This window comes from Prionailurus bengalensis, chromosome E3 (assembly GCF_016509475.1).
Source record: "Prionailurus bengalensis isolate Pbe53 chromosome E3, Fcat_Pben_1.1_paternal_pri, whole genome shotgun sequence".
NCBI lineage: Eukaryota > Metazoa > Chordata > Mammalia > Carnivora > Felidae > Prionailurus > Prionailurus bengalensis.
Genome location: NC_057357.1, coordinates 22,689,938 through 22,702,537, shown reverse-complemented (window position 1 = coordinate 22,702,537; position 12,600 = coordinate 22,689,938). Strand labels below are relative to the sequence as shown.

Genomic DNA, 12,600 nt, shown 5'->3' with positions numbered 1-12,600 from the left:
CATTTAAATTTTCAAACACACAAGCAGAAGAGATAAAGGAGAAAAGTAAGCAGTGTGTAACTTGCTGGTCTTTATATGCACATAGACAATATACAATATCTGTAAGCACACACATTTGTGTGTATAATTTATAGAATGGGAACATATTGTATGCAGCTAGTAATTATATGTAACTATGCCATTTAATATTCTTCTACATCTCCTTTTAATTTTTAAAAGTGTGTTGCATTATAATACATCAAATAGATGTATCATTACTTATTTAACTTCTTTTCCCTATTGGTGGATAGTTTGATGTCAACTTTCTTCCCCCCCACCCCCCACCAGTTGTCTGATGAACATCTTATATCTTGGTGGGATAAACCCAGGCATATAGAGGAGGGGTCCAGGGAAAGTCTCCTGGAGAAGTGACATCTGTCTGGAGAGGAAAAAGATGTGTAGGAAATGCCCTGGTTGGGGGGGGGGGGGGTTGGAGGCAGGTGTTCTGCGCACCCCCCCCCCCCACCAGGTAGAGGAGACAGCTCATTGCAAAGGCTGGGCAGTGACAGAGTGCATGAGTGTTCTGGGAACCCCGGGGACCGAGTACAGCTGGAGGGCGTGTTGGGGTGGGGGAATGGGCACTGAGAGGCTAGTGACCCGGTGACCAGGGCCTTGTGAGCCATGCTGAGGAGTGTAGGCCCTGGGCAAGGGGGAGCCACTGCAGAGAAATGACATATCCAGGTTGGCATCTGAAAGATCCCTCTTGCTGCTATGACTAAGCCAACTCCACTTTCGACAGCCAGACCCGGAGCTGTTATTAACACAATGAAACAGAAATTAGAAAGAAGAGAAGGGGTGGGGGGCGAAGAGCTCACATGTAGCAGCTCACAGAGAAGCTTTTCAAACTGTCTAGGTTCTCAGATTCAGAGGCACAATTGAACCACAAGTCAAAATCCTTATTGGCTCTCCTCTCCCACCCTGGAAAGAGGCGCCTTGTGATTTAAATAACCATGTTGGCTTGGGTCCCCGGCACGGTTCCGGGAGCTCCAGTGGTGCCCTGGCCACAAGGGAGGTGGGTTTTCTTTCAGTAGCTAAGTGAGGCTGAAGTACCCAGCCAGGGCAGCCAGAGAAACAGGTGTGGTCCACGCTGCGCGTGTCACTGGATCACAGCCGCAGAGCAGCACGTTCTCCAAGGACACAGCAGGCTCAGAGCCCTCCAGGCTGTGCCTCCCCAGGGCTGACGTCTCCATTTAGGGAGCGCTCCTGAAGCTAATGGGCAGTGACAGCTCCATTTGAAAAACACGGAAACACTTAGGGAGGCTGTGATCTGCCAGCTCTGTAAGCTGCTTATTAGCAGGAAAATCACGCTCCCGCTGTATTGTGCCCCCCTGGTTAACCCCTGTTTTTCCATGTCCCTTCTGCTATCTCACTTAAAGATTTCATTGTTCTCTGAGGCGGGGGGGGGGGGGGGGGGAGTGGCGGGGAGTGCAGGGAAGGGGGAGGCTCGGAGCCTCCGGAAGCTGTTTCTCTGTGTCCTATATCACAGCCTCTGGGGAGGCCCCGGCAAAGCAGCAGCCCTTCTGGTGTGCATGGGAAACTGATGGCTTTTAAAGAAAAACGGCCCCCGAAGATTCTGTGTCTCAGCTCACGTGCTTCCTATGCTGGCTGGTTTGGGTCCCAGCACCCAGGCCAAAGAGGAAGCCTCGCAGGTCTGCCTTACTCCCAACCACCGGTCCCTGCCACGCTCTGCCCCCCGGCTCCATGCACCGTCTCTCTGCTCCGGATGATGACACCCAGTTTCTAACCCTCCCTAGTGCCTCTGCTGTCAGTCCAGCTGCTGCCCCCTTTTCTGTCCCCACACCACAGATGAGGGGACTCCTACAACCCTCGACATCCCCACTGGACTCTCAGACTTATCAAACAGGAAACCAAGTGCCCCGTTGCCCTCCGAAGGCTCTCTACCCCTTCCCCCATTCACCGTGGAGCCCAAGTGCAAAGCTGTAGGGTCCGACAAGTCCTCTCGTCCTGAAATGCTGGTCTGACCCATCAGCAAATCTTGCACCCCTTCCCCCACTCCAGATGCACCTTTCCATCTATCCCAAAGGTACCTCCTTCTGAGGCACTATCCTGTCTCATCTGGTTGGCATCCCTGCTCCTTGCCCGTCCATCAACTTTGTACGCGGCACCAATGATCCCACAGAAATATGAGCAGAGCCTGTGGGCTGATCAGAATCCTGCAGTGGCTTCTTACCGAGCTGAGATGGAAATCCTCTGCCTCCAGGTCACTGCTCTGGCCACAGTGGCCTCACTGCTGTTGGGTGACTCTGCCGAGCAAGCACCTGTCTCCAGGCCTTTGCACATGCACTTTCCTCCACCTAGAATGCTTTTCCTCCAGACGTTCAAATGTCCTTACTTCACTGAGGGCTTGCTTCAAAGCTCATCTCCTCAGAGCTGACCACTTTTTCGAAAATGGTGTTCTCTTTGCTCTTTATCACTGACCTGACTTTATTTTTCTTAATACCACTTACCTCTGACTGACATTAAGATACCTCTATTTACATTTACAGTTCCCCTTCTATTTTTGTGTTTATTGCCTTCCTTCCCCAGTAGGATGTAGGTTCCCATGAGGCATAGATTCTGTATAATTTACTGTTAGCACAGGGTCTGGCATGTAGTAGGAACTCAGTAAATATCTCTTGAGTGAAAACAAATGCATAAGCAATGCAAGAACGTGAGCAATAATCCTGACCACACTGCGCTGAGGGTCCATCCTTCTTTGGGCAAAAGTCTCCCCCCTCCCACACTGGCCAGCACAGCATATCCCAAGTCCTGATTGCATGGCTGGGCATTGGTGGGGGGGGGGGGGGGTCACTTCTTGTTTTCTGAGACCCGAGGCAAAGATATCAACAGGGCTCAAAGAATTTAGCTTGGAATAACAAATCAGTTTGTTATAATGCTTATAGCTAGGGTGCATTGACACTTCCTCAGTGCCCAGGAGCAGTCACACGCATGATGTCCTGATCTCCTCCGCACACCCTATAAGAGTCTGCAGGCTGTGGCCTCGTGGGTGCCTTCTGCCCAGATGGGAACAAAGCAGGAAGCTGAGGCCATCTGAGAGCTGAGTCCCATGCACACACACCCCCATATCTCTGCTTCCCTTGACTGTAGGGCTTGAAGGAGCAAAGGGGAAATATGCACTCCTTGACTTTCTCAACTTTCCTTCCCTCTGCCAGCGACTCTGGCTCAGTGTCAGCTCTCCATTTTCTCATCTGTCTCTTCCTAATTGCCAAGTGGGGTGGCCTGTTCTCTGCAACTTTTCCTGCTTGACCTCTTGGAGATAGCTACGACAACGCCCTTCTCCCTGGATTCCCTCAGTCCCCCGCTTGCCTGACAGTGCTCCTTTCTGGTTCTCCTCTTCCCGCTCTCAGTTTTAGGGGCAATTTTCTCCCTGGCACATGGAATCAGATCCCCACCTTCCAGGGTGGTTATGTGAAGCAAAGAGGTGATGTATGTGAAACCCTTAGCAGTGCGAGTTGCCTGGAAACTGCTCAGTGGGTTTTATTACTATTATTATTATCTTTTTCCCACTTTCCATGTTCTGTACTTTAAGTTGTTTTTTTTTTCTAAGACTGCTCTCCTTAGCTCCAGAATCTGTACTTCTAACCCCCTTGGGTCATCTCTTGGAACCTCCCTGGTCCCTCAAAGTCATCGTGTTCAGGGACATCTAGGTGGCTCAGTAAGTAAAGCATATGACTTTGGCTCCGGTCATGATCTCACAGTTCGTGGGTTCGGGCCCTGCGTCAGGCTGTGTGCTGACAGCTCTGAGCCTGGAGCCTGCTTCCCATTCTGTGTCTCCCTCTCTCTCTGCCCCTCCCCCGCTCGCGCGCGCGCGCGCTCTCTCTCTCTCTCTCTCTCTCAAAAATAAATATTTTTTAAAAAGTCATCATGTCCAAACGGAAGTAGCTGTCCTTCCGAATTTTCCCATTTTCTCTGCCTCTGGGATTGCTATAACCACATTCTCACTGTCATTCAAACCAGAGACCTCATCATCCCCATCCCTGACTCCTCCTCCCTCCCCCACCCCCCTGCCCCACTTAGTCACGTACTCATCAACCGACAAACCATTCGTGTTAAATGGAGCCAGGAGCTTAGGCTCCGACGTCAGAGGGGCCTGTCTCACGTTGCAGCTCTGCTATTCATTGACTGTGTGACCTTGAACAAGTTACGTAATCTCCCTGGCCCCAGTTTCCTCATCTGTCCAGTAGGGATGATGCCCACTTCGTAGGGTCATTGGGAGGATTTAATAAGGTAATGCAAGTAGAGCATTCTAGGGTGCCTGGCATTTAGCAAATGTGTAATGAATATTAGCCATCATGACTGCTAGTGCTTCTACTGTGTTGTCAGGTTGTGGTCGCCTCCTGTAGACACTGTGTTCGAAATACCAGAACTTCGTGCCAATGTTTGGGTGGGAATCAGTCACACACATACATACACACACGTTACAACTCTGATTCAGCCCGAGGACCCCAGGATGGGTGAGAAATGATCATGCTTTTCTCTCTCGATCCCAACTGCCCCACCAAGCACTGCTGTGTGTTTCATTCCACACCTTCCATTCCCATTTGGAGAGAGAATGGCTGAGCTTGCCTGCTGGCATCTTGCACTTAAGCGTCAGTGACCCACCCAGCTCACCAAGGCCTCGTGGTTGGCTGGCAATTGCAGAAACCAAACCCAGGTCTTGGGATCTGTCTTCATGGACTAGAGTTTGTAAATTCCTGTATCTCTGGAGCTGGAAACATACGTTGTTCCTGACTGGCAGCCAGAGGACAGCCCTTTGAGGGATCCACTGTTAAATACTGGGATCTCCCAGGTGACGTATAACTGGCTCATGACTTAGCATCTGGTGCCACATGAAACATCACAGGTACCTTAATCCCATCTCTTTCAACAGGTGGGCCTGGCTGATGCCTTGCGGGGGGGAGGGGGGGGAAACATGCCACATGTCATCAGCCCCACCATCTCATGCCTTTGCCATGCAGCTCCTGACTGCCCAGGGGACACCCAGGGGCGGCTCACGAGCCCTAGAAACTGAAAGTCGGGAGCCCAAGGTCATGTACCAAAGGTCATGAGAATTTTGCATTTTCTGTTGCTCTCATTTCTGGTCATTGAAACCACCTCTCTGAGGCGGCGAAAGGGAAGGGGTCCGAGAAAACCACAGCCCAGTTTTGTTTGGTTCTGTTTTGTTCGGGGTTTTGTTTTCGTTTTTGTTTTTCCACCTACCACAAGTTCTTTTCTTCCCCTCTCATAGTGTGGGCGAAATGCTGAAAACTTCGACCGGTTTTTCACCCGCCATCCACCCGTCCTAACACCTCCCGACCAGGAAGTCATCAGGAATATTGACCAATCAGAATTCGAAGGATTTTCCTTTGTTAACTCTGAATTTTTAAAACCTGAAGTCAAGAGCTAAGTAGATGTGTAGACCTCCGTCCTTCATTTCTGTCATTCAAGCTCAACGGCTATCGTGGTGACATCTTTTTTTCGTTGCAACGTTGCATCCATGTTTTATTTGCTGACGAGACTAGAGTGACCATGTTTCAGAACCCAAATGTCCTCAGGTCGTTTGGAGCATCTCTGTGAGATGGGATTATGCAGATGGCATGGCGAAAATGTTGCCGCATAATTAGCACATTCGCAAAGTCCTCTTACAATCCACGTTCGCCAGTGTGTCAGCTCAGTAGATCCAGTGGGGACAGAAAATGCCTGCTTTCTCTCCCTTTTTTCCAACGCTCCCATTTCACACGTTTTTCCAACTCCGAGCATCCAGTCTAGATTATTCCCACCAAGCGAGTCGATGATCGGACGCTAGCAGTATTCTCTCCCTTCCTGCCGGACCCAGAGCTTGGCGTGTATCCAAGTATATGGTGGCTTTCACTTAGAGGGAAGCCCTCCATTCTGCCCGGTTTGGAGGCACCGTGAGCCGCATGCTAAAAATAAAATTTTACTTGTTATTTTTTTTAGACTCAAAGTTAAGACGATTATCTCGGCCCTTTTAAAATGCCGAGAGTGTGCTTTTAGACAGTCTCAATCTAAAAGTACCTCAAGGGGTCAGTCAAAAGGCAGCCAGCTCGGGCACCACCTCCAATGCTGTGATTTCTGATCCTCTGCATCCCTGATCACCTTCATCCTCAAACTACTTGCAAAGGGCATTTGCACCACTCCCTGAAAAGACATGGTCACTCTAGCAAGGTCCCAGAGGACCGTGGTTTTACATTACATTTCAAATTTTATTTGCTTTGGGGTTTTATTTCTGTTGTTGTTCAAACGCAAAAAGAAAAAAAAAAACCCACTTTGTTACACATGCTTTGAAATATGTGTCCCAGTGTTATTAACCACAATGACCTGCTTTGATTTGTCGAGAAGGCGGCTCTGGAGCCTGGCAGACCCATGCCTGGGTGGAAGGGATTCGCCTAGGTTTGTGGCTGGTTTTGGGAAACTAAATAAGCACTCTGAGAAAGACACCATTTCCTGAAACATAGACAGTCGTATTCTTCACTTTGATGTTGTTTTGCAAGATGTTTGTGGAAATGTCCATTTGTATCTGGATATCTGTTCTGTGCCATTTTTTTTCTAGCATCGAGATACAATAAAAAAAAAAAAAGAAGAAATGCTATTTCAAGAAAACGGCTCTTTGAAAAACGTGGACCCAAACTACAAAGCAGGGCTCCTCAGGCTTTGGGACAGAAAGGAACTAAACCCAGATTTTAACCTCAGCCCCAGGGTTCAGCTGGTCAGAGAGGCCAGGGCTGGGGACCATTCAGGGACTTCTGGTGGCCTGTAGTGGGATGGGATGAGCTGGCTGAGGCTTCCAATGATATCGGAGCTCAAAGCCAGAGTCAAGTTTAGGGGCCAGCTAGGAGCATGGCTGGAGATCTTGATTTTCTTATCAAAATCACCACTCCTCCCAGCTTGGACTAAATATTCTTTCTTGCAAGCAGCTTTGTGAGCCCCCAGAAGCCAAGGAAAGCCCTCGGGTGGGAGAAATCCTGTTTCTGCCTGAGTGGATGAGGACAGCAGGGTGTTTCCCATCCTTGCCTACTGCCTCCTTCTATTCTCAGGCAGCCCTACAGAGAATTCCTATCACAAGTCGAGTGATTTCCAGAAGCACCAGGGCTTCTAAGAGACCATCAGGAGAACTTTAGAAACTTGACTAATGCCGTTGAAGTAAGACTTCTCATCTTTAAGAAAAGCGTGCTTTGGATTTGCACAGGCAGAGAGGCCCCTGGCTCGCTCCTGTCTGCCCTCCGCGTCTCCTTGCTGCAGGACCTCATGTGTGGCAAACTTGAAGTCTCAGCTGATGAGCTCAGGAAGTTAGAGAAGGAGGGAAATTGGGGCGGAACCCTCCACCCCCATTTTATTGTGGGGGAAACTGGCATCTGGAGAGAGGAAGTGACTTGCCCAAGGTCAGTCAGCTGGGGTGCAAACCCAGGTTTCCTGATTCGGTGCAAGACTCTTTCCACTCTATAGCTGGCATCTCTGAGCCATGCCCACCAACAGGCAAGTTATTTGAGGTCCTTCGTCTGGCTGTTGGGTCACCAGGTCTTTCCTTGGACATGCTGTCAGGAAGATAAAAACCATACAGAAGCATTGGGCCACTGACAGATTATTTGAGACAACTTTAGAGAACAATGTAAGATAGGTAGATAGGTAGCTATAGATAGATGATAGATGAGATAGATAGATAGATAGATAGATAGATAGATAGATGATAGATAGATAAGATGATAGATAGAAAAAATATATTGTATATACACACCGCACTCTACATTTTCCAAATTGCTGCCATTATTTTTTCAAAATAGTTTAATAGTTTGCAGAAAGAGGTACTCAAGCCAAAGTCTTTGTTCCCCTAACACACCTTGCTGAGGGCTGGTCAACAAAGGCCTCTGTGGAAGTGAGGGATCCTTGGTCAGAGTTCCTGCAGTTTCCTTTTCTATCAATGTTTTAAGTACAAGGAAGACCAAGAAACAGAGCTTTCAGCATACGTAATCTCTGGGCAACACTGCAAATTTATTCAGGAAGAAAGATTTTTCCACATCATTGTGCCATCGTCCATGTATTCCACTCTCCGTTCATCTGGGAAGCATTCGTTGAGCACCAGCTGAGTGTCAGGCTCTCTGCTGGGTGTCAGCAGCACAGTAGGGAGCCCTACAGATGCCGCTGCCACTAAATAAGTGATTGAAAGCATGATGTGATCTAGAGATAACCAGTCTCTGAGTTAGCCGGTGGAGCCTTCTTACAAGAAAGAAAAAGTCATCAGAAGTCTTCAGGGCCCATCTTTCTCTCTGCAGACCATAGTTTGAGGCTGAAGGAGGAAATGCAGCAATGCTCTCTTGACCCAGATTTCTGGGGCATTCCTCGAGTGCAATGGGGGGGTGGGGGGGAAGGACAGGGGCTAGATGGTAGCGGGGTGGGTTTCTTCCAGAAGGCCAAAGGCACAGTCTCCGTGCTTGAACAGACCACAAAATCACCAAGATTTGAACAGAGACAGATCCCCATAGAGAGAGAGGTAACTGGTTTTACAGCTCAGTTCTGAGGCCTGAGTCTTGCTTCTTAGAGTTTATCATCCTGCAGGCATCCTTTCCAGCCCTCAGGGAGATGCAATTCTGCCAGCACACTGCCCCCAGCTTGACCCTGCCTGGCTCTTCTAGATGAGACAAGCTGAGATCTTCCAGAAGAACTTAAGAAAGAATTTTTAAAAAGAAATTAAATAAAATCCAAAGAAACCTAAACGCAGTCCGTGTTGGCCATGGCTAATTGTCTGCTGGTATGCCAAGGATCCCTCTTGGCATTTCTGAGACTTCTCACTCACCTGTTCCTCTTCTAAGGAAGGGTAGGACCATAATGGCCTTCTTGGGGAATCAATAGAAGGCCAGTGGAATTGATAACCCTCCTTGCATGAGTGATGCTATGCTCACGTGGCTTCAGATGCTATCAACCCAAAAAGGAGAGGCCCATCCTCTCCCACCTTTTAGGGTAAAATTCAGGGGTATTTCCTAGGGGGATCTGCCTGGAAGACAAAATCTAGAATGGCAGGTTCTATTTGGACCATGTGGCTGTTTGAAGCACGAGACCTCACCAGCACAACAGATGGGGAAGAGCTTTGAAAGCTGGGGCTCGTGGTAAGGGAACCTCCAGGGATGCCCAAAGGCAGGGAAGGCCAGATGGGGTCGATGTTCCCAGGAGAGACCTGAAAGGAGGCAAGTGCCTGCCTTCTTGGCGCCCACATACCATCGTGGAGCTCTCAGACCTTGAAGGGACCTAACACAGTTCAATCCATACTGCAGCTCAAAATGGACAGAGGCCAATGTGAGGGACCCATAGGATCAGTGGGAACAGTTTCATTGCTTTGCTATAGAGGGTAGTCTCTGACTCAAGGACAAGTATAAATTGGAAAAAAGCAAAGAGGCTCATCCTTAGTCAAGTCTTCGTTCATTGACTGGTTCATTCACTCGACAAATAGTTGTGGACAGCCTGCGGTGTGCCAAGCATTATTCTTGGCACTGGAAATACCATAGTGAAGAAACAGGCAAGGACCCTCCCTACCTGGAGAGAGGCAATAAGTAAACAAGACAATGTATGATAATAAGTAAGTGCAATGAAGATGATTAAAAGGGTGCCAATGTATGACTTGTAGGTCCAGAGAGGGATGTACAGGCACTTCCCTTAGGAAGAGGTGACATTTGAGCTTTCTCTGAACACAGGAAATAACACCAGCAGTGCCTGGGACAGCACAGGACAGGCTGACATCAGGCAGGACAAACAAAGCAGAGTGGGTGGGACATGGCAGGAGATGGCCCACCATCTAGAAAACAGCTCCATTGACATCTTGTGCCCACTGCAGTCTGGCTACACTTCCTCGAGTGTGTTGCTTATACTCCCCGCTTCCCTTTCCCACACCACAACACATACAACACAAGAGTAAGTGGCAACTTCCTAGGGACACTTTGCCCATCTCAAAGGAGCATCCTAAAAGAAGGAATTCTTGTGGGAGGTATTTGGCGAAGAGGCGTGAGCCCAGCAATGAGAAACCCTACCAGTCAGCGCCCATTAGGAGCTAAACCTAAAGCATGGGTGGCAATTGGCCGAACTCCAGCAAATCAGTCAGTACTCACTGAACCTCCCCTCTTTACAATCTGACCCAGCTCTGGCTTCTGCCAGGCAAACTCTGGCCTTCTTGGCTATCCAGTAATAAACCAGCCATCAGGCTTTCCCCCCAGTCAGAGGGGCTGAGGTGAATTAAAAGCAGTGTGGTCAAGTGAAGATCACTAACCCACTGTACAACCTTGGGCAAGTCACTGTATCTTCCTGCACCCCAGTTTTCTCATATGTCAAACCATGGAGGGTGAGGACTCCAGCTCCCCTGCCTTTGGGTGGTGAGAATTGCAGGGGACAATAGGCTGAAGGACCCTGAGGAGGTGAGAACATCATACAGCTGTGAGATGTTGTCATAAGCCCACATTCTGATGTTCCCTGGAAAAGATTGCCCCAAACTGTGGTCAGTAAACTGCAATTAATGCCCCCCCCCCAGAAAAAAAGAAATTTCAGACTCACCAGAATAGAATATTTGTTTGTTTTAAGGCTGCCCTTACAGACTTGACTTTAAGCTTTGGGTTTTGTTTCTTATAGTTTGTTAACTAGATACATGCTGTAAACGTCCTTGGAGAGAGCCTGTGGCTGACGAAGACCCAAATTCTAGTCTGTGGGTGGATTTATGAGCATCCCTTCAAAGCCTAGATTGCACCAGGGGATGTGGGGTGGACAGTGGTCAGCTCCTTTCATCAGGCAGCCATCTGACGTCCCCACATGCCACTCTACCTTCTTGGGAGCTGAGTGGTGGTGCACCTGTTCTCCTTTTTAAAGAAAGGAGCCTCCTAGCCACAGGGGTCGCTGTTGGATGGTTTTCTCTGGGACGCCCTACCCCATGACTAGTTCTATTGCATTTTGCGTGGTAAGAAGTTGTTTCCAATTCAGTTCATCTCAAAGCCAAAGAAAACTGAACACACACACACACACACACACACACACACATACACACATACCACTGTATGGCAATCCTTACAGAAATTCATGTTTCATTTCTTTTCTTAGGCAATCTCCACCAAATGTTCTCTCCTGAAGACAACATACAATGTGAAATGAAAGCCAGGGGTAGTATGCCACAATGCACCTGCTAAAAAACTCAGCACAGGGCTCTTTCTGACTCTGCCCATGAGATGTCATTGGCTTCCCACTAACTGGCAGGTGTGGGTCGTGTCTCCTTCTTATGCCATGTTAATGTGTTTGCTTTCCATTTGGCAGAGAGACAAGCGAGACACCTCCAACTTCGACAAAGAGTTCACCAGACAGCCTGTGGAACTCACGCCTACTGATAAACTCTTCATCATGAACTTGGACCAAAATGAATTTGCTGGCTTCTCCTATACTAACCCAGAGTTTGTCATTAATGTGTAGGTGAATGCAGACTCCATTGTCAAGCCTGAAGTGTTAAGGCTTCAGGCCAAGTGTATGTATCAATTCTAGTCTTCCAGGATCCATGGTGCATTTGCTGGCATTCAACATGTGGAGGGCTTGTCCTAGAGGGCTTTTCTTTGTATGTGTAGCTTGCTAGTTTGTTTTCTACATTTGAAAATGTTTAGTTTAGAGTAAGCGCTTTATCCAATTATAGAGGTACAATTTTCCAAACTTCCAGAAACTCATCAAATGAACAGACGATGTCAAAACTACTGTGTCTGATACCAAAACGCTTCAGTATTTGTAATTTTTAAAGTCAGAGGCTGATGTTCCCAGTAAATGTTTTTACAGTTATTCTACCCTATCTTCTTTGAATGCTAAGCATGACTGGTATTTTTAAAAATTGTGAGTGAGCTTTGCAGTTACCGTGAACTATTGTCTCTTGGAGGAAATTTTTTGTTTAAGAATTGATATAATTAAACTGAGTTAATATATGCAAACTCTCTTGTTAACATGTCTGCTTTTAAATAGGTCCTGGTACAGGGGTTATAAACTGAGAGCCATAAGCTGAGGCAGCCAGTGGATGAGCTTTGTTTCACAGGCACACAATTTTATTTCATTGAAATCATTGTCAACATTTAAAAATGGGATACTTTATATAAATTTTGATTCACTTATATAAATAAGATTCACTTGAAAAAAAAAATTGGGAGACTAATAGCCCTCGGCCTGGTTTCCACGTGGAAATAATTCCACCGAACTGAGAAATGGCTGTCTCCTTTAAAACAGTGTGGGCTCTGGGGTGCCTGGGTGGCTCAGTCAGTTGAGCGTCTAACTCTTGATTTCAGCTCAGGTCATGATCTGAGGGTCATGGGATCAAGCCCCACATCGGGCTCTGTGCTGAGTGTAGATCCTACTTAAGATTTTCTCTCTCTCTCCCTCTGCCGCCTCCCCCACTTACGTGCACTCTCTCTCTTAAAAAAAAAGAGTTATAAAAGCAGTCGGATTCTCACTCCACCAAAGTCTCCACTATGCCCTATTGTGTCACACTCTCCATCCACTTACCTGGCTGCTGTAAATTTGAGGTCGAGACTTCTGCCATTTGCAAAT

The 12,600-nt window shown here is 47.9% G+C and overlaps 1 protein-coding gene across 3 annotated transcripts in view; it reads left to right on the top strand.

Annotated features, from left to right (window-relative positions):
- Window positions 1-11,990, top strand: part of PRKCB (protein kinase C beta) — a 329,538-nt gene extending 317,548 nt beyond the window's left edge. For 2 of the 3 annotated variants that reach the window (XM_043560271.1, XM_043560273.1), the window contains one exon: window positions 5,288-10,564. In XM_043560271.1, coding sequence (XP_043416206.1) covers window positions 5,288-5,446 — 159 coding nt within the window. In that variant the 3' untranslated portion in view covers window positions 5,447-10,564. Of the gene's footprint in view, window positions 1-5,287; window positions 10,565-11,337 lie in introns of those variants that run through there. The other variant, XM_043560272.1, reaches the window with a different exon arrangement.
- The last annotated feature ends 610 nt before the right edge of the window (window positions 11,991-12,600 follow it).